Source organism: Copadichromis virginalis, linkage group LG7, assembly GCF_057382275.1.
Source record: "Copadichromis virginalis isolate Kocher_CV1m ecotype Utaka linkage group LG7, C_Virginalis_male_GT1.1, whole genome shotgun sequence".
NCBI lineage: Eukaryota > Metazoa > Chordata > Actinopteri > Cichliformes > Cichlidae > Copadichromis > Copadichromis virginalis.
In genome coordinates, this window is record NC_140624.1 from 62,297,567 (window position 1) to 62,322,963 (window position 25,397).

Consider the following 25,397-nt stretch of genomic DNA (forward strand, 5'->3'; position numbering starts at 1 on the left):
CAGACTACACAACTACCATTACAATTACATGCAATAACCCACACTGTAAACAGACAACACAATTAAATTCCCCCCGATTTGTATATTTGATATTTTTTGAATACTGTTCATATGTATATGGCACTGCAGAACTGTGCACCTCGTCCCCTTTCGTTTCCCACATGTCTGCACTAAGTAGGAGATGCTCTGTATCTCATTGTACATGTGTATAGTGACAATAAAAGGCATTCTATTTCTAACAAACTGCCTTACCATCATTCTTCCTGTCCAAACTCTTGAAGACCAGTCGGAGTTTCTTCTCATGGTCTCTGAGATAATGGACAAATTCCTCAAAGTCTAACTGTCCATCCAGGTCTTTGTCTCCGGCTTTCACTATTTTCTGTGAACAAAGAGAAATCATTTAGATGCCAGCTCATTTAAGTAATGACACACTCTAATAGTATAGCATTATCTGTGTGGAAAGAGTGATTTGACAAACAGCAGTCGAGGTTAGGGTGTACAATCCCCTACCTCGTACCATCTGTGCTTTGTTGACTTGATTTGGAGTGTAGTGTATTTTACAACCACCACACATCTCAGGTTACTATATATTTAAGACTATCCAGGGTGCTTAGTGCTACCAAAGCTTGTCAGGTCAACTGAAAAGGTTGCAAGGAAACAGTTTTAACCGAAACACAATTAAATGCCATCTACTGTCAGGTAATGGGTACAAGAATGGATGACACCTCCTATTAGGAAAGGGGGGTCAACCATCACACAAAAAGATATACTGAAACTGTCTACTTGAACCATCATGAAGTTTTAATATGCTAAGAATGAAGTGAAGTGAAACAACGAAATGAAGTTAGATTTTTTTTTTTTAAATCAGCAAAAACATCTTGTTGAGATCATGCTATGACACAGAAGAGCAATTTGACCAGGGTATCTCCTTTTACTGAAAATTACATTATCATCAGAGATTTCGACATACTGAAATGAAACTTTATAGAGGACTATAAAAAAGAACTTATTATACCCTGACCTACAGAAAAAGGAAAAGAGACAAATTTTTTTATTTAAAGTGATATCCATATACTTATGGTGACAATTACAGTAGGCTAAATCATCAAGGTACTTCATATTGGAAAAATAAAGGAAAAACTCCCTTTTAACAGGAACGAAAACCTCAGGGAGGGGAAGTCATCTGCTGTAACCGGTTGGAGGCAAGGGGAAGAAGAGGAGTCTAAAACCTGAAGGCTCTGCCTCCCATTCTACTTTTAAATATCCAAGGAACTACAAGTAAGCCAGCAGTCTGAGAACAAAGTGCTCTACTGGGGTGATATGGTAGTATGAGGTCTTTTAAGACAAGAAGTGGGAAATTAACAGCCCAATGGGGGTGTAATTCACCAGTGCTGGATGATGACGCAGCAACCATAATAGCTCCATCTGAGCTGAAAGCAATGGTAGGCCCTGTTAAAATATCACAAACCATCACAGAAAACCACACAAAGTGATGCTGCCTCTGTGAGGCAGATTTATGCGCCTCTTGCAGATAGCATCATTGTGTTCTGGTCCACAGACGGTACCCTTCATTAACAATGGTTCATATGGCCATCACACACCTGGTGAATAAGGATTCATATGTACACCTGCTCCTTCCTGGATTTCACTTTTGTTTTGACGAAATCTTCACTGTGCACTCTTGCTGCTATTCTTGTGTCAAAAGTCAGCTGTGACACTTGCCTCCACCCACTCCACCCTGCCTGCACTCCTATCTTCACTTTTCCATTGGCACTGTTGATTGGCAGAGGTCATTGTTACATATTAAACTTTCTAAACCAACTCCAGTCAATTGTGTTAATGATTTAATGCTTGAATGATTCATAGATATCCTGTCTTAGAGTGATGTTGAAAAACTAGTTCATGCATTTATTACTTCTAGGCTGGACCAGTGTAATTCATTATTATCCGGATGTCCTAAAAACTCCCTGAAGCCTTCAGTTAATCCAAAATGCTGCAGCAAGAGTACTGACATGGACTAGAAAGAGAGAGCATATTTCTCCTATATTGGCTTCCCTTCATTGGCTCCCTGTTAAATCCAGAATTGATTTCAAAAACCTGCTCCTCACATACAAGGTCTTGAATAATCAGGCCCCATCTTATCTTAATGACCTTATAGTACCATATCAGCCCATTAGAGCACTTCACTCTTGCACTGCAGGCTTACTTGTTGTTCCTAGAGTATTTACAAGTAGAATGATTTCAGGCCCCTCTTCTATGAAACCAGCTTCCAGTTTGGATTCAGGAAACAAACACTATCTCTACTTGTAAGATTAGGCTTAAAACTTTCCTTTTTGCTAAAGCATATAGTTAGGGTTGGATCAGGTGTCCCTGAATCCTGCCTTAGTTACGCTGCAATGGGGGATTCCCATGATGCACACTGATGTATTTCTTCTTCAGTCACCTGTTTCACTCACTGTGTGTTAATAGACCCCTCTGCATTGAATCATACTTACCGGAGGTTTTTTCCTGTTAAAAGGGAGTTGTTCCTTCCCACTGTTGCCAACATTTTTCTCTGTATGTATTATTGTAGGGTCTACCTTACAATAAAAAATTTTTTTTTAAGATCATATAAGAATGACTTTATTTCTAAACTGCATCCATCTAACTGTACTTTTCTGCTATTGCAGACTCTGATACCTACTAGTGTATCAAGTAACAGACTATTACAATGCAAGAATTTCAATCATCAAAACTGAAGCACAGACCTCATGGTTGGTTTTTACCACAAAGAAGCATAATATTTGTCATAGTGATATAAGTTCTAAGTATAAATTTGTGATTCAAACAAATCCACCCTCATTATAGTTGTTTAGAAAGAAAAACTAACTAACACACACCCACACACACGCACACCAAAATCATGGTTGGTAGTCAGCCCAAGTGTTCTTAAGAGAAACTGCATTTTGGGGGACTACAGTGGGTTTATTTTTCAGTCTTGAAGGTCTCTATTTAATATTATTAGAAAGTTGAACAGTGAAGTAACTCTCACTAAGGGCTATACAGATCTAGAAAACAGACCTTATTCTACCAGCTTTATCCTACCTGTTGAAGATCTGTAGGTGGTGCCATCATGATTAATACCATGGTCTTCTTTGGAGTAACATTATTCCTGCTGATTTCTTTACCATTAGAGGACTCTTTAGTGCTTTCCTGAAGACTTGCCTGTAGCTCTCTGCAGTTGTTTGCAGTCTCAGACTGTTTCTCTCCTGGCAGCTGGGTTTCAACAGGCTTACATTGTGTCCTGCCAAAAAGTCTCTGGTATAGAAAGCTCAGTATGTCCAGCAGCATCCTCAAACTGGCTCTCCCACACTATTTGGGTGACTGCACTCAGACCAAAAGCAACGGCAACAGTATAGGTCTTGCAAAATGCAGAGAGGTGAACTAGTATTACAAGTGTGGAAAGGCTAGCTAAAGACAGCATGGGGCTGCAGAAAGGATTTCACTCACTTCTCAGACTCAGTGCCTCATATTCTAAGTGCATCTTTTTCCTTATTAAAATGTCCAGGCTCAGGATCACAGCATAAGCTACAGCAGTACAAAACCAAGTTCTCCCATCTAACTCTTACCACACTGCTTCTGAGGTGCAGTTACTTCACGGATCATCAAATCGTTAGATGCAGACAAAAAATCTTTTCTGTTGATGCTGATAATGCAATAGAATCAGTAACACACAGTGAGGATTTGCCACTGTGCTAGCTTCAGTATCATCAGCCAGGGAAATGCAGCAGTGAGAGCCTCCAAAACCTGCATCCTCACTGCAGCCCAGCCTGGCCAATCACTGCAGACCATACAAGCAGGTCTGACTGCTTCACCACAGAATGTGGGTCTCCGCCAATAGAGGACAGAGTAGCAGCACGGAAATGAAGCGATGTCACTGACTGTCAATGAACTTAGAGGGATAGGGTTGGCTAAACAGCAGGATTCCCTTCAGCTGCACCTCCCTCCCTGTAAAGAAAATCTGCTGAGTGACGGTTCCTTTTCCTCCCTCCCACACTAGCCTCCTGCACTTGCTCTGAGTCATTCTAAGAGCATTGTCAGCATCAAGCAAGCATTCTGAAGCATCCAAGGCAAACAGATTTTCATTCTCAGCACGTATATAGTTCCTCCTGCTTGGAGAGTTACAGTGTGGCAAAGCAGAGTAGTTCTATTTCTGCATTAAACGCTGCTTTCTTGCAACCGTTTCCTGGCTTACTACCTTACTGACCACACTGTCAACATGGCTCTCTAGACCAGAAAAGAAAAAATATCTCTATGCTTATAGAAGGATAAAACTGGCATTAATTTATAAGTATCTTAACATCAACCAATCAAACAAAATCACAGAAACGTGCATCGTCCCAGTCCACTGGTTACTATTGTAGAAATCTATGACAACAGTTCAAATACCTGTATATAGACAGAAACGAAAAGGTATTCATTTGAAATATTTTAACCTGTTATTTAATATGCTGAGTAATGGTACGTAGCTAGGTAGCACAACAGTCTATTAACTGCAGAGAGGAGCTCCATCACTACATTCAGGAACAGCAAAAGCAGATTAAATGAAAAGGAAAGAGCAGAAATGCTCCAAAATATCTCCTGACCAATAAAAGAGCTGTGTCTGTTGTTTGTAACTAATCAATGTTCAGGAGCCAGTTGTCATACAACAAAATGGGAAGATGTAGGATTACTACATCTTCCCATTTTGTTTGGAAAAAAGGTTTTGTTTTTGAAAGGTAGATGCAACTAGCTTGATTTCACCCACTGCTTGAGAACTCTGCATTTTGAAGCTTCAACTTTGAGCATGCATCAACACATCTGCTATTCATAAATGATGAAAATGTACTGTTTATAAGGTTGGGGAAATCTCCATTCACCTGAGACTGAATAAGTCACTTGGATGAGTAACGAAACATTTCTTCCACTGATCTAAGGATCTTGGAAAAGCGACTGGACTTCTTTAAGTTTCTTGAAGATGTTTCACCTCTATCTGAGAAGCTTCTTCAGTTCTAAGAGCAAATGGTGCATAGTCCCAGATTTTAAGCCCTATTGGGAGTGTCCCATAAGAGGGTTCCCACTGTTTCAATTCCTTGGAATTGTTTGCCATTTTTGCAAACGATTCCCTTATCGATTCCAGTCGCCTCGAATGACGTCACCAAGTTGTGGAGCATCATTTACCTGGCAGGAAACACGGCGCCTAAGCGGCTCAAACACTCAAAAGTTTGATTATACTTTACGAGAACGGATGACAACAGGGCAACTTGCAATACTTGCAAAGTAGATATTTCATTTAAGGGAGGAAACACTACGAATATGCAAAAGCATTTGCTCACAAAACACGCGATGACCTTAAATGAATGTCGTGTTTTTAATTCCGCTCCGGACTCGTGAATCTCAACCCAGCAGCAGCGGTAACGTTTGCACGTCCTCTCCCGTTAATGCGGCAGGTAAATAATCAACTAACAGTGCATATTATGTTAGCGCGTTCTGCCTTATTACAAAACCTGCCATTACTGTGCATTTAGGTGACCATGATGAGAGAGACAGACAGAGTCTGGCTCAGATGCTGGCAGTTCTCGCTGCAGTCTACCGGTAGTGCCTCCTTTCAGGCCAGGATAGACGAATGTCACCGAGCAGTGACTAAGTTTGTGGTAAAAGGCTTGCACCCATTTGCCACAGCAGATGCCCCTGATTTTCGGTAAGTGAATGTGTTTAATTGTAGGCAGGGACATTACTGGATATTCTTGTGTAATTGCTACTGAATAATTTATGTTATACTTTGTTATTGCTACAGAAGAATATTTATTTTATTATTTTACATTTACCATTTTTTCCTCCAGGGACCTTGTGACACCCCATTGAAGAGCCGTAGGCTGTGGATCTCTTAAGATCTCACTGTTGGGTTTGTAAGGCCATGCTACTCCTAAATTTCTATCTTGTTCAAAGAGAAGATATAAAACAAAGTTCTAAGCTACTTGACCTTAGTGTTCTCCTTTTTAAAAAGAATCGATAAAGAATCGAATTGTTAAACAGAATCGAAAATGGAATCGTGAAAATCTTATCAACACCCATCCCTAGCCAGCAATTTAAGAAGAACATGCGGGTAAACATGTCACTCCTGGTCCGATTGGGGAGTGGACCAGAGAAAACTACAGATTTCAACATTGTTTTGGTCAAGTTGCACACCGATTCAGCTTTGATTTTACTCAACACTGATTGATGTAACTGGGTGTCATTACTGCTGTCAAAGTGGAAAAAAGCGGTTAGAGACACGAACAGGTTGGTGGTGTACCTGGGGCTTCTGTTTAGGACTACGCTTCCTCCTCACCGTCACCCAGGCATCCTGTTTCCCCGGCTGCTCGTGACAGTCTACCGGGGGTCAGCTAGCTGGGCTAGCTACAGGTTTTTCAAGTGTGCAAAGCCGAGTCTCAAATTCAGTGATCCTGGCCTCCAGAGCTGCAAATAGGCTACATTTATTACAAGTATCAATACTGCTAAGGGAGGCCGAGGAGTAACTAAACATCTGACGCAATGAGCAGGAAAGTGCAGGAGGGACAGGTGGAAAGGCCATGCTGCTAGCGAGTCAGCTACCAGCTAAGCCAGTGAAAGACAGTGAGTGAATACTGTGACCATAAATTAGCAAGTGAATACACGGAGAGTGTGCTTCAGATGAAGCACATGAAGATTACACTATAAAATAAAAAGTTTTCTAAAAGTTCTTTATTAAATTACTATGCAGGTAAGCTACACAAAAACACCATTGTGTATTGTGACAGGAACAGGAAGTGATATTCTACTGCAGAGAGAGCGAAAACCAAGTGACGGATGACATCAAGCTGTATGCCAGGTGTGAACGAAACATCGATTCACTGATCCACGAGGATATACAGCAACAACATTGGAATGTCATTCAGACTGGAGAATTGTAGTCGCATGGCAACAAAGAGAGGGAAGTTAGTCAGAACTGAGGGGCTTACACTACCAGAAGGCAGCATTGCAGTCATCCAGGACGGCTACAAGTACCTGGGAATCCCACGGCAAATGGGATCCACGAAGAGGCCGCTAGGAAAGCTGCAACCACCAAGTACCTGCAGAGGGTAAGGAAATCCTGCTGAATGAAAAGAACAAAATCCAGCCAAACAACACCTACGCCCTGCGAGTGACCAGTCAAAAGTTTGGACACACCTTCTCATTTAATGGGTTTTCTTTATGACATTGTAGATTCTCGCTGAAGGCATCAGAACTATGAATGAACACATATGGAATAATGTAGTAAACAAAGTGTGAAATAACTCAAAACATGTATTATATTTTAGATTCTTCTAAATAGCCACCCTTTGTTTTGATTACTGCTTTGCACACTCTTGGCATTCTCTCAATGACCGTAATGAGGTTGTCACCTGAAATGGTTTTCCAAAAGTCTTGAAGGAGTTCCCAGAGATGCTGAGCACTTGGTGGCCCTTTGCCTTCACTCTCCAGTTCATCTCATCCTAAACCAGTGGTTCTCAAACTTTTCACGAGTACCACCTCATAAAATATATGGCTCTTAAAGTACTACGCTCATGACCGACATTAAAGTACAGTAGTATAGGTCTATTTAACACCATATACAGCTTACATGAGACAATTTTATTTCTTATATAAATGTTATTTATTTTAACTGTCATAAACAGGACGTGATAAGTGGAAATAATAACAACTGTACTGCATTAAAACAATCCAGCGGGTGGGAAATATGGTATTTAACTGTTGACATATGAACAAACTACTCTGAGTTTATCAGGGCTGTTGTGTTGTGCTTTGTATCTTGTTCCATTTAATCCAAACAAGCCCCTAAAACAAGGCAGTGATCACTGTCAGCCTCTCTCGGTTGCTATTACCACTGTTCATTTTAAAGTTCAGTTTTTCAAACTGAACTTTTTTTTAATCGAGTGGAAAAAAGTTGGTGTTCATCCTCCAGCTTCACTGTGTCCATATTATGCTAACACAGCTGTAGCACATAATTATATACCAGCTTACAAACGCCATTTCGGTTTAGTTTCCGGTCTTAATTTATGCCGGAAGTGATAGCAGAGCTGTTTAATTTTTTAGAAATCTCTCAGCCAGAACACGGTACATTATTTAATCTGGAGACTTCCTGTGTACCACTAGAAGGAGCCCAAGTACCACCAGTGGTATGCGTACCACAGTTTGTGAACAACTGTCCTAGACCATCTTGATTGTGTTTAGGTCAGGGGACTGTGGAGGCCAGGCCACCTGGCACAGCATTACTCTCCTTCTTGGTCAAATAGCCCTTACACAGCCCAGAGGTGTGTTTGGCGTCATTGTCCTGTTGAAGAACAAATGATGGTCCAAGTACACAAACTGGATGGGATGGCATGTCGCATGCAGGATGCTGTGGTAGCCATGCTGGTTCAGTGTGCCTTCAATTTTGAATAAATCCCCAACAGTGTCACCACTAAAGCACCCCCACACCATCACACCTCCTTCTCCATGCTTCACAGTTGGAACCATGCATGTAAAGACCATCCATTCACCTCTTCTGCATCACACAAAGACACGGAGGGTGGAACCAAAGATCTCAAATCTGGACTCCTCAGACCAAAGCACAGATATTCACTGGTCTAATGTCCATTCCTTGTGTTTCCTGGCCTAAACAAATCTCTTCTGCTTGCTGATTTTCCTTAGTATTGGTTTCTTAGCAGTTATTTGACCATAAAGGCCTGATTTGTGCAGTCTCTTCCCCATAGTGTGTGTTCTGTCCAATCCCAATATGCTCTTTTTTCTTTTCTCTCAATCCCAACCAGCTGCAGCGGACAGTTGCCCCCTCCCTGAGGCTGGTTTTGCTGGAGGTTTCTTCCTGTTAGAAGGGAGTTTTTTCTTCCCACAAGTGTTTTAATAGTGGATTGCCTTATTGTAGGATTTTATCCCAAATACTGTAGGGTCTATACTTTGATTATAAAGTACCTTGAGGCAACTGTTGTGGTGATTTGGGACTATTTCAATAAACTTGAATGTTTTCAGTGCACCAGAGTTAATGTATTTTTTGTTAAATATGTCAAACAACTTGGGTACAAAATATATAGTGCAGAATTTTTCTGTGTCAAACACATCAGGTTGGATTTGTTGATCCATGCAGTGTTTATAATTCTTTTCAGTCAAAAGGACTTGGTTAAATATGTGACTTATGCTGACATGACATCTGGCACAACAGTGTTTGGTCACAGAGAATTTCTGTCACACCTTCTAATGGTTAGTCAAAAATGTTCTGTCTTTGTCTGTAGGCTTTCCAGGCACAGGGTCACTATTTACAAACTAGATGTTCATTGCAATAAACTATACAGAATACTCCAGTAAAAACACTCGACTTTAATCTGCTTAAAGAAAGGTTCCTGCTGTCAAAGGGGTATAGGATTTCACTATTATCTTCAGAAACATTGAAATTTCATTCTCATTTAGCTGTTGAAGGTGAATCCCATCTTGAACAGCATGTTACATGGTATTAGGAGGACACTGTTATCTGGTATTAAGAGACTATTATTAGCAAACAGTGAGAAAAATTTGTGTGTCATACTGAGAAGAATCAATTCATAAATATTTGAAAAAACATAAATATGGTAACATAGAGTGGTACCTCAATTATTAAGACAGATTTCCAAACAAAATTTTTAACAAGATGCTTGTGTTCAACAAAGCTTTGCCATCATTTGCAACTCTCCTCTCACTCAAAAAACCATAACATCAACTCGTGTCACTCAGGTACAGAAACATGTATCAAACTGAACTAGGAAAGGAATCTCATTGGTCACCGGGACCCAAAACACAAGGTATAGAATTACCAGTTACATTTTCATTTTTTACAAATGTATAAATTTTGTGGAATTTACCTCACGAAGGTTGAAATGGGTTTTTTTCCCCCACTGCAAGTTATACACAGCATAACCCCTTCATTCAACCCAGCAGGCCAACAAAATGAATTTATCCTAGTAGCACACAGCCAAGCTATCTGTATTCCAAGAAAAACAACAACAAATACATAGCTATATCTTTACCATTACAATCAGCAAGGATTCACCAACTAACACACAAGTGAAACGGTTGTGAACCTCAACTGTGCACGTTTCTAGACAACAACACAGTTGAATCATATGTTTCCTGTTTCAGCTGTCAGTTGGTTCTTTCGGGGCATTGATGTACCAACTTCATCTCCCAGAGACTTCTCTTTGGGATTCTTTCAGTCTTGTGTCTCTCTTTTAGACTCACACAGTCTCATCCCCAATTTCCCTCTGCATCTCAAGCTGTTGTCAAAGTTCCTGCGGTACTGGTCTTGGGGGCATTTTTACCTTGTCTGGAAATCTTTTCTTTTTAAATAACAAAGCTGCACTCCGTTAAGCATGTACTCTAATTGTATTTAGTTGGGATGTTCAAGGCAACTAATTTCTAAGTCCTCCAAGCGCAACCACCCCCCCCCCAAAATACAAACTACCGACTAGTCTAAAACTAAGAAACACTTAATATCAAGTTAAATTTGAGAACCGTTTAATGCAAAAACTCATTAAACAAAGGCATTTTAAACCACTAATCACATTCTTCAATAATAAATCCTCCAGCTTAACTGTGCAGCACCTGGCATTATGCATTGTGAACATTGCATGTTATGCTCCAGACAACGAAGAAGAAAAACACTTAAAATAAACCGATGTTAAATATGATATGAAAACATGTTACTACGTAAGATGTTCACATATTATTGAAATGTGACAAATTAACATCCGAAAAACTCAGAAACTGCGACTGAAATATGTACCACCTCCTCCAGCTCATCCAGGGAAAAGTTATTCAAAGCTGGTCCCGGGTCTGCCCCAGCACTTTCTGCTGGTAGAACATGCCTGGTTGGAACACCTTACTCAGGAGGTGCCCGCCTCAGCTGGCTCCTTTTGATGTGGAAAATCAGCAGCTGTACTATGATCCCCTGACTAAATTCCCCATCCTATTGCTAAGGGTAACACTATCCACCTTTCAGTGAAAGCTCATTTCCACCACGTGTATCTGTGATCTCATTTTTCGCCTTAAAACCCCAACAATAATAATGTTAACAAAAAGATCAAGCCCAGATTAATAGATTTAATGTGTTTCTCACCAATGTAGTTGCATCTGGTGGCAGATGCCTGCATAACATTAAGACGCAAGTGATTTCCATTGTTTTTAGGTGGGGGTTTTTTGGGGGTTTTTTTAACATCTAATATCTTTACTTACAGTAGTAAATAGACTGTAGTGAATAGGATTTATTCAATTCAATTTTATTTATATAGCGCCAAAGCACAACAACAGTTGCCTCAAGGCGCTTTATATTGTACAGTAAATTTATGAAGGGGTTATATATATTTAATAATGAAATTACCTCTTTTTGAAGTATCTTTATGACTGTGTATTTGAACCCATACTGTCATTAATCTGGTCTTTTTTGGTCACTTCAAGTAAGTTTATAGAACTGTGATGTTATATTTGTTACAATTTAGCAAAGAGGCCACTTTGCTAAATCTCTGTTAAAGATCTCTGTTAGAATCTCTGTTCACTAATGTCAGTGACACTTATATAGCCTTTATTTACTTGATAAAAAAAGTAACTTTGCCAAAAACTGATGGCAGCAGCTACTTTGTGATAGGAATGCACTTTCTGGCTCTAAACGACTTGATATTCTTTGTTAAACTATGATTGACCTATTTTATAATAGCTTAAGTTCCAGCAGTCATTTTTTGGCAAATACTGGAAATCACTTTTTGGCACAACACCTGCCATGGGTATCAATTCAAATGTAAAACAATTAAGACTAAACGACTAGTACATCTGGTAGCAATTAGTGACAATAGCAACGATTACTTGGTTGGTCAACTAGTTGTGCAGATCCCTAGTATTTTGACACTTCTTATGTATGAGATATTTTAAATATAAAATATGCACTGTACCATTTAACACCCTTTAACATGGCATTGCTTATTGACAGTGCTATCACTATTATCTCAGTTGATATATCTTAATGTTTTTTGGTGTACAAGTAACTAAATCCTTTGTTACTAAATGACATGTCAGTCTGTATTTACCCCAAAGCTTGTTCAGTGCATTTGTACTTTTTTCCAGTTGTTTCAAGCCATGCCCTGGTGTCATCTGACTCCCTTACCTACTCTCCTATTTAAATAACTCTGAGCACCAGTTCCATTTCATTGTCTCACCCTGCATTCATGTTCACTCTTCTTAAATGAAAAATTTACAATGAATGTGGTGTCTTTCCGTGGGAAATGCTTTGAAATTCTGTTATTACACACAAAAAGGGAAGTGAAGACACTATATATCATGCAACGGAGCATCCGAGCTGTGTCCACTTACCATGAGCTCATGTTCAGTGCGATGTACTCCTAACTTCTTCAGCCCAATTGTCAAGTCGTTCACACAGATGCCTCCATCCCCGTTCACATCCAGGACCTGGAAGAGCACTTTGAGTCTGTGCTCCTGCTCCGAACCCCCACATATGTCACATGGATGCTCTCCTTCGTCGGTGTGCCACACGCCGGAGGCTGACTGTTGGGTTACTGGTTTAGATGGTGATGCATCCGAGGGAGGGACGGAGGGGGGAACCCTGCCTCCACCACCAGGGTCGGCCCCTGGATGTGTGTCTGTCGACCGACACTGGCAGAATACACCACTGAGCAAAGAGGGCATCAACGAGCCCTGCTGGTGCATCATGTGTCCGCCTCTCCCGAACAGCTTGACCCTGTACTAACCTAAGGCTGAATCGCCTTTATATCGCGAGTCCTGACTACTACGTCACCACGTGCCTCTATTAAAGTCGACGGCTTTCACTTGGCGTACAACGCACACTTTTCACCACTAACACAACCGTGAAGCTCACACACAAGCACAAATTCCACTTGAGTCCATCAGCTCAGCTAGCTATTTTCAACGTTAGCGAGTGAAAGATGCCGGCGAAACGAGACGCGTCGATATGATGAGAATTCTGCTGTCTGCTCTCTAAGCGTCTATTAAAATGTCTCCACAGCAGCGTATGTTCGACTTCCTCCTATTACAAACAATACGGTTCCATTCTGAAGTCCCCTTTTAGTTTTTATTTCAATATCTAGGCACCTGGCAACTTACCGCCCATTAAAAAGAGCAAGACATTTGTCTGCTGAGCCCGGTACACCCGAAGTCTCGCTACATAACGCGAGATTACAACACGAACCGGTCTAAGATTGGGGTTTTTGCCTGCGTGACTACTGACACGCAGACAGGCTTCACTTGGAGGCGCAATAAATGGCTGAAGAGGGAATTTAACGGAATTCTGCATATATGTAATAAAATTCTGTCAACAAGGGGAAAAGAGTTAGAGAATAGCCTTCTGATTGAAAACGTAAGCGCATGGAAGGAAGAACTGAAAGAGAGAGCCATAGATTTAATCTTTGAATCCATTCATGCAGATTTCATGTTAAAAAAAAAAAAACCCAAACAAGATTAATATTTATTCTTTTATATTATATATAATATGATAATACATGTCTTTTACACGTGTTAGTGATCATCGTCACTCAAAATTTAAAGGATTTTTGTAGGATTTAATAAACTATTCAACAAAAGTCTTCATGTTGTGGCAAACGGCAAAAAAAAAAAAAGAAAGAAAAGAAAGAAAAGAAAAGAAAAAAGAAAAAAAAGAGAGAGCTAAAAAACAGAGCTGCATGGGAGCTGCAGACTCCCGGCACAAAAACACACTCTTTTCTTCAAGTGTGCATGAAGGAAAAAGCATTTTTGATTATTTCTTATGTTCATGCAGATAACTGAAGAAACTTAGCAATGCAGTTAATGACACAATTGTAACTGTATATCTCTGTTTCCAAATATGCCAAATATGCTTCCAAACCAACTTCCTTCCAAGCCAAAGACTAGAAAATATGACGACCCTTATCTTGCCTTTGGCTTCACCTGCACAATGGTGGTGCGAAGGTAGGTATTCCCGACAGCACGCGCTGGGCTGTCCAAATCATGGAAAAACAGTATCCCACATTATTGAATTTTAGTTCACAAACGCTTCTTATAATGAAATTTAAAACAAAGGGGGGCCAAGCAAAAAAAGTTTGGGAACCACTGCCCTAGGGAGACAGGTCTGGAGGCCCCCTTGCCCCTTGGCCGGATCAGGACGGGGCGTCGGTGCAGGGACCTCTGGCTGAAGCAGAGAGGAGACCACAAGGTCACAAACTTACCTCTGGGTAGGCTGCGGGCAGAGTCTCAGTCTCTGAGAGAATTTAGTTAGCAGCACAGCAAACAGTCTCAAAATACACAGTTTAGAAAGCTTTGGAACACAGCAGTTTTTGAAAGCACAGGGACACAATTCTCAGTCTCAGGTACAGCCTGCTCTGCCCTTTCCTGTAGAGGGCGTCTGAGTTATGAGTCCAGTCCAGTCTATTGTTCAGATGAACACCAAGGTACCTGTAGCTGTCCACAGCCTCAATGTCCATACCTTGGATGTTCAGTGGTTGCAGTGGAGAATGCTTGTGCCTGCGGAAGTCTACCACCAGTTCCTTGGTTTTACTGGCGTTGATCTGGAGGTAGTTCAGCTGGCACCAGTCCACAAAGTCTTGGGTCAGACCTCTGTACTCCTTGTCGTCCCCATCAGTGATCTTCCAGTGAACAGCTGTGATAACTTTGTGCTTAAAACACAGTGGAAAAAACACTGGCATGGCAATATTCTCCCAGTCTGAGGACGTTTATTTGTAAATAAAATGAAAAATGTACTGTCATACAAAAAGAGAACACTGGACCAATGAGCAACAGTAGGCCCCCAAGGGACTGTTATATGTTAAGGGATGTAGTAACCTGTAAGAGCTATTTGCAACTTACCTCTGGGTAGGCTGCGGGCAGAGTCTCAGTCTCTGAGAGAATTTAGTTAGCAGCACAGCAAACAGTCTCAAAATACACAGTTTAGAAAGCTTTGGAACACAGCAGTTTTTGAAAGCACAGGGACACAATTCTCAGTCTCAGGTACAGCCTGCTCTGCCCTTTCCTGTAGAGGGCGTCTGAGTTATGAGTCCAGTCCAGTCTATTGTTCAGATGAACACCAAGGTACCTGTAGCTGTCCACAGCCTCAATGTCCATACCTTGGATGTTCAGTGGTTGCAGTGGAGAATGCTTGTGCCTGCGGAAGTCTACCACCAGTTCCTTGGTTTTACTGGCGTTGATCTGGAGGTAGTTCAGCTGGCACCAGTCCACAAAGTCTTGGGTCAGACCTCTGTACTCCTTGTCGTCCCCATCAGTGATGAGGCCGACTATTGCAGAGTCATCAGAGAACTTCTGCAGGAAGCACTGGGTGGAATTGTGGGAGAAGTCTGCAGTGTAGATGGTGAAGAGGAACGGAGCCAGAACCGTTCCCTGTGGGGCCCCCGTACTGCAGACGACCCTGTCCGACACAAAGCCCACAAAGCACAAAGCCTAGGCAGCATATCAAGCCGTCTCAGAATGAGCAGGAGATACACAGAGATTGCAACATTAGAAATAGTCTCTGAATGAGTTAGATGGGGAACAGAAAGCACAGCTTCTCAGATCACAGTTCAGCTTTCTTGGGGGCCAGCTCACAAAACTCAAGTTCAAACCTGACAGTTGTGATGGCTAAATGAAGCTTTCTGAAGCATTGAAGCTTGCATTGAAAAACTGCTCATTACTCAAAGCTTTTCAACACAGTCATCTTTGATGACATCTGGTGGCCAGAAATATAAAGAGTAACTTAAAACTACAGCTTATAATGAACTGCTTCACTATGATTGCCCACTTTGCAGAGCTGAATTAACAACTTCTGTTTGATATCATGTGACATTTCTGTCTGATATTGGTCTGACATGCTGCTTTGAACATGTGTTCTTTGGGAGGGGGTGAAAAAATTATGTTATGTCTATTTTAATAATAAACCTCATAGCTGGAACCAATACAGACCAACAGGGCAGGGTCCAGAAACGCTAGGTCCAAGACCCAGAACCATGCTTTTTATGGCTGAGATGATTTTTTTTTAATGTTTCTTTAATTGTGAAATTGTAATAGTGGTAGAACATTTTCCCTGCAACATTTAGAGGACGAGTTGGGGACATTATTGGGGAAAACACAATATAGAATGTTTTTTTATAATGGTAAATGGTAAATGGCCTGTATTTATATAGCGCTTTTACTAGTCCCTAAGGACCCCAAAACGCTTTACATATCCAGTCATCCACCCATTCACACACTGGTGATGGCAAGCTATAACAGAGCACTTCTTAAAGAGGTGCAGTTAAAAGGTAACAGCAGAGTTATTTTTCTGTCTGGAATTGTTGAATATACAAAACAAGACTGATGATTTTGTCTTGACAATACCCCACACATTCTCCATTAGGTTCAGTCAGACAAGGTTGCTGGCCACACAGTAATCACAGTAAGAACATAATTAGCAAACTACTTGGCAATAGTTTTGGCACTGTGTGCAGTCCTCCTGGAAAAGCAAATATGCATCTCCAAAAATCTTGTTAGCACACACAGTCGGAAAGGATAAAGTACTTTAAAATCTTCCAGTGAACAGCTGTGATAACTTTGTGCTTAAAACACAGTGGAAAAAACACTGGCATGGCAATATTCTCCCAGTCTGAGGACGTTTATTTGTAAATAAAATGAAAAATGTACTGTCATACAAAAAGAGAACACTGGACCAATGAGCAACAGTAGGCCCCCAAGGGACTGTTATATGTTAAGGGATGTAGTAACCTGTAAGAGCTATTTGCACTATTAATGATTAGCATCCAGATTTCTAACTTCACTATTTCACAAAAGGTTAAAAAGTGAATGTCCACAATTCAGACTTTAATTGCAGGATATTTTTAAAAAATCAATTTAGCAGGAGCAAAGCAAAAGCCAAATTAAATAGTAATAATCACAAAATGATAAACAATTCACCTGAATCATTTACTAATTAACTTACTCTGAGCTAATGCTTATTTTTCTTTCGAGGAGAGACAGGCACATACAGGCCTGGAGATGTGTTTCTCAGTGTTCTGTGTTAATGGAAACAATCCAACATGGCAATGATGGTGATGATGAGCAGAGAAAGAGCCAAATCCAAGTTTAATTTGTAAGTCCACCATCTGGACAGTGGTGGTTGATCCCTCTAGTGTCACTGCGGGAATTTTCAACGGCGAACTTCTGGGATCCAATCTTCTGAACTGCTCATCTCGCAGGACTGCCAGAAACAGACCCAAAACATCTCTGGGTGCTCCAATTTATGCCCTTTCAAGTGCTGACTCCATCTCTCCTCCCTAGACATCCAATCACTCTGTTTAAATAGGATCCACCAATATCTAAACTTAAACATAATTATGTTTACCTGATAATATTCTGGTATTCAGTATTAAGCTTGGATTTGATTTATGTTTTGGAATAAGAATAAAGATAATCTATTATTAGCATATATGGAAAATAATAAATGAAAATGGCTCGGTTGTAGCCCTCTGGTCATCTTTAACACATAAGCCTGGATGTTAAGCCCTTTACCTCCCCACCCCGCCCAAACTATGATGACAGGGGTGGCCGGGGGGACTTCAGTCTCTCTTGATCTCATGTCACTCAACAACCTAGAGCTGCTAACAGTGAAGTTTTGTTTTTATGTTAATTAATATGGCTACACCTCTTTGTTTTGCATCGTAACAGACTGAGAATGTGTGAGGGAACTGTGGAGAAGTGAGTGTGTGTGCAGATGTTTTGGACATGTGAGTCTCCTGCTGAAAGACATGTCTTTCTTCAATGTCTGCCAAGTAAGTCATTAAACTAATTAGTAATATTTTGCCTCTTTTCCCTGGAAACAACTTCATGTATATTCCATGTAACAAACCTTAGTGTGGTCATGTTTAAACTAACTGTTGGAGTTGCTAAATGTTCACTAAAGGTGTGTGTGTGTGCCATTTTTAGTCACACCACCAGATGGCAGCTCTTAGGTACCATTGTGAGTTCGGGGAATGTTGGGGAACAGTAGAGACAATGCATTAACTAATCATGATGTTTCAGTAAAATCTAATTGTTTTTCACCACTCAGCGACACACCCGCTAGGGTTTCTTCCATTCCAGCTTTTTCATTAACCAAACACCTAGACAGAGCTTCAGTTCGTTTGAAACCTGATGCTTAGCCTTATCCACCCTAGTGGACAAAATCCAGTTTATTTGTGCTGTATGTTTGTTTGTTCTTACAGGAGCAGCAGTTGGGATTGCGCATTTCTATTTGCACTCTGTAATTTCAATATATTCCTACTTATCACAGTGCATTTAGATCACAATTCTGATTGCATAGGCTGCCAGACAGGAAAGGATTAAAGAAAACAAAAACAACACAAAAAAACATTATACATGCTTAACATAGGTACTCTTCTGTGGAACCAGCTTCCAGTTTGGAGACAGACACCCTCTCTATATTTAAAATTAGGCTCAAAACTTTCCTTTTTCATAAAGCATATAGTTAGGGTTGGATCAGATGACCCTAAATCCTCCCATAGTTACATGCAATAGCATTAGGCTGCTGGGGGATATCCACAGAAGGGGTCCCAAGATGGAACCTTGGGGAACTCCACATGTGATACTTGTCTGCTCAGATGTGAAGTTACCTATTGATACAAAGTATTTCCTGTTTTCTAAGTATGTTTTGAACCAGTTTAGTACAGTTCCTGAAAGACCTGTCCAGTTCTCCAGTCGTTTGAGTAATATGTTGTGGTCAACTGTATCAAATGCTGCACTGAGATCCAGTAAAACTAAGACTGACATTTTTCCACTGTCTGTATTCAGACATATGTCATTAAACACTTTGGTCAGAGCGGTTTCAGTGCTGTGGTTCTGTCTAAAACCTGACTGGAAGGCATCATAGCAATTATTCTGTTTTAAGAAGTAACTGAGCTGTTGAGAAACTGCTTTTTCAATGATCTTACTTAAAAACGGGAGATTTGAGATCGGCCTGTAGTTGTTCATTTGTGTCTTGTCAAGATTGTCCTTTTTCAGTATAGGTTTGATTACAGCAGTTTTTAGTGATTCTGGAAACACACCTGATAATAAAGAAAAGTTGACGATCTGTAACAGGTCTGACTCTAAAGTCTTTGAGACCTTTTTGAAAAAACTTGTTGGCAGGACATCTAAACAGCAGGAGGAGGAGTTCAGTTGACCTAAGATGTCCTCCAGGTCTTTGCTGTTAATAGGTTGAAACTGTTTCATGGTGTTTAAACAGTTTTTTGGTGGACACAGTACATATCCTGGATCTGCTGTTGATGTACCAATTGCTTGTCTAATTTTTTGGATTTTGTCTGTGAAGAATTTGGCAAAGTCATTGCAGGCCATGGTCGAATGAAGTTCAGCTGCCACTGGCACAGGAGGGATTGTTAGCCTGTCAACTGTAGAAAATAAGACCCGAGCATTATGGCTGTTTTTAGTGATGATGTCAGAGAAGTAGGACCTTCTTGCATTCCTCAGTTGTAAATTATAATTGTGAAGTTTCTCTTTATAGATGTCATAATGAACCTGGAGGTTTGTTTTTCTCCATCTGTGCTCAGCTTTCCTACACTCTCTTTTTTCATTTTTCACCAGTGTGGAGTTTCTCCATGGAGACTTTTTCCTTCCAGAGATAACCTTCACCTTAATGGGAGCAATAGTGTCCATTACATTTAACATGTTAGCATTGAAGCTATTGACGAGCTCATTGACTGACCCTCTGGACAGGTCAGGTGTTAATGGGAAGACCTGGTTAAAAATTGCACTACTGTCTTCAGTTATACACCGTTTTGTGATCACTGCTGTTGATATATTTGTGTGGGCTGAGATTTTACTTTCAAAGAAAACACAGTAATGATCAGACAGGCCCACATCGGACACAGTAACCTTTGAAATGCTCAGGCCTTTGGAGATCAGTAGGTCAAGAGTGTGTCCTCTATTATGTGTGGCCTCTGTTACATGCTGAGTCAGCCCAAAGTTGCCCAGAGCACAGCATCTTAGGCATCAGCAGTACTGCACTAAAGGGCCAAATGCTATTTGGCACATGAACTCTTATGATAAATCAGTGCCCTTTGGTATAGGAATTAATGGATGCATTAATTGTTTCAGTTGTTTTATTGTTTGGATGGAGGCATCCACGAGAAATAATGACTCAGAGGTCATGCTAACTATTATAATCAAAGATTTACGTGGTTGGGTGGTTGTCCAGAGAGGATTTGTGCCGATAATGGCACAGAATACAGACAAGTCTCCAGCAGGCGAATGTTTCTTGGGAGAAACCACAAGGACACTTTTGCCAGAAATAGGAGTTTTATTTGTGGATGCAGTATGGGCAGTGCATTAAATCCTGGTGGGGAATACCAGGAAAACAGTTTTTGGATGAACACATTCAAAGCCCTCAAAGAGAATGAACACTTTTCTGGAGCTTTTCTGGATAAAAATCTAATCCAGTTCTGCTTTCTTGACCTCATTCAAGTGACAGAAAGACTAAGATGTGGATACATTAACACTGATACCAATTTTACACAAAAACAGGAAGTCAAACAAATGCTTCTAAACTGTACCACCTGCTCTCATTTTCTCTATCAGCAATGAACTCTCTCACTTAATAGTGAATATACAGTTGTCTCAAGCTGCTGGTGGTGTTGTGGTTAAAATGCTTTATAAATGTTTTATCCATATTTTTTGACCACACGCAAGTGACCAGCACTGCTTCTGAGCATAGGAGAATGGCACAGACGCCGGGGCAGGAGTGCTGGAGGTGTGGGCGGTGCTGGAAACAGGGTGGGTGGAGGTGAAGTGTGTGTATAGTGATATTCACTGAGACCACTTCTCTGGTGAGCCTGGTGAAGGAAAGAGATGAGTTTGGGCCGAAGGTGCCAACTTCCACCATTCCCGTCTCCCTCCAATTGATAACCATCTCACACAGGCTCAGAGAGTTGTCGCATTGCAACAGCATTTTGCATATGTGTTCTCTCCCCTGCCCAGCCGTACGACTCTCATTGAGCACCATTTTGAAACGCAGTTTGTTGACTATTGCAAGGTGAACGAAGTGTCATGGTTCGATGTCTACCCCGACAAGCTCCTGGACAGGTTAGGTACAACCCAATTTTTCACGACACCGGATTTAACCATGGGCTACTGGCAGATTCCCTTATCTACAGAGTCCAAGGAAAAAACAGCTTTCTCCACTCCGTACGGTTTATACCAATTTGTCACACTTCCATTTGGCTTGTTTGGAGCCTCTGCCACCTTTCAGTGCACGGAGGGAAGCGCAGTTTTTGGTGTACCGTTTGGTGAGGAGGCAGGTGCGCCCACAGTGGAGGAGACAGCAGCGAACGCATCCTGCCCGTGCCCTAAGACCAATAAGGAGGTGAGACGGTCTACATAATCCATCATACAGAATGTAATCAAATGAAAAGGTCCCTTTTTAAAACTTGTTTTATTAGTTTTAATCTTTTAACTTTATGCATCAAGCAAAAATTGAATTATATGCAACATTCTCTGACTGGAAGAAATTTGTTTAATATTTAAACCTATTTTCTACACATTCCAGCACATAAAATAATTTTTTTTGTGTTTACACGCAGTCTTTCAAATAGATGCAAATAAAACACAGCAGAAAATAAATAAAATCAAAGACTCAGCGGTCCTGTTGCTCTATTTTCACCTGTAAAGCAGGAGTGGGGTAGGCGGAGGTTTATCCTGGTGCAGGTGTGCCGCGGCGGTCAGTGGAAGAATCCGCGATTTTCTCTGTGAGTTTCCCATTACGTCATAGCGCACTCGGAGCTTGCTTGGAAGTTTAGGGGTTTTTTTTCGCTGTAAAAAGAAGTTTTCTTCCCACGCACAGCGGACACTAATGTTTTTGTCACTTTTTACAGAATCAAACTCAAAGTAAGGTCAGTACTTCCACGCTTTAAACGCTGCACGCTCATACTCTCTCCCGCACTCGATATATTATCCACTGTTGATCTGCAGACAGCTGTTGTCAAGAACGTCGCACTCGCTTACGTCACTGTCGTGAGACATTCTCGCAAAAAAATCACGGTTTTAGTAACGCAGTAACGCAGCGTTCCTACGGGAAAGTAACGGTAATCTAATTACCGTTTTTGCAATAGTAATCCCTTACTTTACTCGTTACTTGAAAAAAGTAAACGGATTACAGTAACGCGTTACTGCCCATCTCTGGCTGTGACTAATGACTTTCTCCCTGTATATAGTGACGGTGGAGACTGACAGGGAGTGTGTGTGCAGTGGAGGAGCTGCGAAATGAGCTGACTCCTGGCTCAAATTTGCCATACACTGAGCGAACCCCTAAGCAAAAAGAATAAAAGCAAACAAAAACACATCAAGTGCACTGTGTGGGTCCGATCTCTGTCACAGTGGCCTATCATCATAGGCCATCATAGGTCCATATCATCACCATCATCATCATATAACCCCCCCGCCGCCACCACCACCAAACCCCAAAACATATATGTGTCTATTAGAACATATATAAAGAATCAATATATATTTATATTTACCAACTGGATAGTGTAATGGTAACACTACTCGTCTTTGGAGTCAGGCATTCGATTCTGGATTAACAAGGTCCATGTCAGGTGTCTAGGAATCAGGATACACTGATGATACTACTGGAACAAGAAGGCATACATGGGGAAGGGATGAGTACAGGGCGCTGTTAGAATTCTACTATGCAAGTAACCCCAGTGGAAAGCATTACATGAAGAGAATGTGGGACCTATGGAATCTTTGATACTCAACATCCAGACTGATGGCGAAACAACTAGTAAACAACTAGTACTCAGTGTTCCAATATTCGGAAGAAGAAACTGCTACCACAGTTGAAGATCAATGAGGTACAAAACAAAAATGGCAAGGGGGGCGATAGCATCACCTTCACCCATGATTGGGTAGGAAGTCCCAAGTATGACTGAAGGTGTGATTTGTTCTAAAGTCTTAGAACAGCTGACCTGAGAGGTAGGATCATGGCTAAGCTGGAAACCTGGATCCTCTGTGGCTGATTACCAAGTCTATGTGAAGTATCCTCTGCAGGTCTACTAGAAGATGTGAATGCAGCATTACCGACAATCCCTACTGCGACGTTCACTGAAACCAACCAGTTGATGTACACCATGGCACAAGTGATACTTGTGAGGTGCATGGGTAGAAGGTGAACAGAGCAGTACCCTTCATGGAGAAGGGATGGAGACTAGAGGCCATGATCAAGGCAATGCAGAGAAAAGTTAGCCAACTACTGTATGAAAGCTGAAGAAAGGTGTGATGAAGAAAGGGATGCCTAACAAGTACAGCAATCTGTCTATACCTGAAGCCTTGGAAACTGCCAAGCAACGACTCACAGCATTGGTCAGCTGCTTGAAGGGACATACCAGAGAGATAGAATTCAGGGGAATAAATCAGCTCTACTCAGTGGCAAGGGAACAAGAGTGGAGCTGGAACAATACTGAAAGAGCATATGGGAGAAGGACACAACCCATAACAACAATGCTCAGTGGCAAGTAGATCTAATTGCAACTTTCCCAAACAGGTCCCAGTGACCGTCACAGTGGCAGGCATCTAAGAAAGAGACTTTCGCATGATGAGCTGGACAGCACCAGGCCCTGACATGATTCATGCCTACTGGCTAAAGAAGCTCACTGCACTCCATTAGCGTGAAGTCAGCACAAAAGAACCAGTTGCTTAATAACAAGTATGACTCAATGCAGAGAGGTCTATTAACCCATAGTGAGTGAGAAAGGTGACTGAAAAAGAAATACTCAGTGCATCACGGGAATCCCCCAGCAGCCTACATCTATTGCAGCATAACTAAAGGAGGATCACCTGGTCACCTGATCCAGCCCTGGCTATATGCTTTAGCAAAAAGTTTTAAGCCTAATTTTAAAAGTAGAGAGAGTGCCTGTCTCCCACATCTAAACTGGAAGCTGGTTCCATAGAAGAGGGGCCTGAAAACCGAAGGCTTTCCCTTCCATTCTACTTTTAAATACTCTAGGAAGAACAAGTATGCCTGTAATACGAGAGTGGTAAATGGACTGGTTCTTATATAGCACTTTTCTACTCATCTGAGCACTCAAAGCGCTTTACACAACTTGTGCATTCACCCATTCACACCCATTCGCACAAGCACATCTTTCTAAGTGCTTCATAGCTAACATTCACACACATTCATACTCATTCATACACACATTAGCCAATGAAGAGAAGATATATATATATAATACATATATATACATTCTATGTGTGAACCTGCTTTCATCTGTAAAGAATATATAATTCCCCGCTCGCCCCTGCGGGCGGTCAGTCCTTCAAGCTCGGGTCCTCTACCAGAGGCCTGGGAGCTTGAGGGTCCTTAGCTGTTCCTAGGACTGCGCTCTTCTGGACAGAGATCTCAGATGTTGTTCCTGGGATCTGCTTGAGCCACCTGCCTAGTTTGGGAGTCACCGCACCTAGTGCTCCGATTATCACTGGGACCACTGTTACCTTCACCTTCCACATTTTCTCGAGCTCTTCTCTGAGCCCTTGGTATTTCTCGAGCTTCTCGTGTTCCTTCTTTCTGATGTTGCTGTCATTGGGAACCGCTACGTCTATCACTGAGGCCGTCTTCTTCTAGTTGTCTACCACCACTATGTCTGGTTGGTTAGCCACCACAATTTTGTCTGTCTGTATCTGGAAGTCCCACAGTATCTTAGCTCGGTCATTCTCCACCACCCTAGGGGGCGTCTTCCATTTTGACCTCGGCACTTCCAGGCCGTATTTGGCACAGATGTTCCTGTATACTACTGGCTACCTGGGGTCTTGTCTGATGTGATAGACCCCAGCCTCTATGGATCTTGTGCTCAGAGCTTGTTCCTGTGCTGCCATGATTAGTGCCTCTGTTCTGTCTTTCAGTCCGGCTTTGTCCAGCCACTGGTAGGATTTCTGGATGTCAGCCACCTCTGCTATCTGCCAGTGGTACATACCGTGCAGGGGCCTGTCCTTCCATGATGGTTCCTCCTCTTCCTCCTCATTCTTGGGTTTCTGCTGCCTGAGGTATTCACTGGGCACTCGGTCAGTTGGGGCCATCTTCCCAATGTATTCTTGGATGTTCGTTGTCTCATCCTGGACTGTGGTGCTGACACTCACCAGTCCCCGGCCTCCTTCCTTCCGCTTAGCATACAGCCTCAGGGTGCTGGATTTGGAGTTAAACCCTCCATGCATGGTCAGGAGCTTCTTTGTCTTGATGTCAGTGGCTTCTGTCTCCTCCTTTGGCCAACTTCCCAGCAGGGTACCTGATCATGGGCAGGGCGTAGGTGTTGATAGCCCGGATCTTGTTCTTACCGTTCAGCTGACTT

At 41.6% G+C, this 25,397-nt stretch overlaps 1 protein-coding gene across 3 annotated transcripts in view; it reads right to left on the reverse strand.

The window, feature by feature from the left end:
- The window catches only part of slc25a25b (solute carrier family 25 member 25b), a 34,768-nt gene extending 21,519 nt beyond the window's left edge, over positions 1-13,249 (reverse strand). Inside the window, exons 1-2 of one of the 3 annotated variants that reach the window (XM_085464634.1) lie at positions 12,406-13,249; positions 253-379 (exon numbers count right to left, since the gene is read on the reverse strand). In XM_085464634.1, coding sequence (XP_085320760.1) covers positions 253-379; positions 12,406-12,762 — 484 coding nt within the window. In that variant the 5' untranslated portion in view covers positions 12,763-13,249. Of the gene's footprint in view, positions 1-252; positions 380-3,084; positions 3,868-12,405 lie in introns of those variants that run through there. The other 2 variants (XM_085464635.1, XM_085464636.1) reach the window with 2 other exon arrangements.
- Between the last annotated feature and the right edge of the window lie 12,148 nt (positions 13,250-25,397).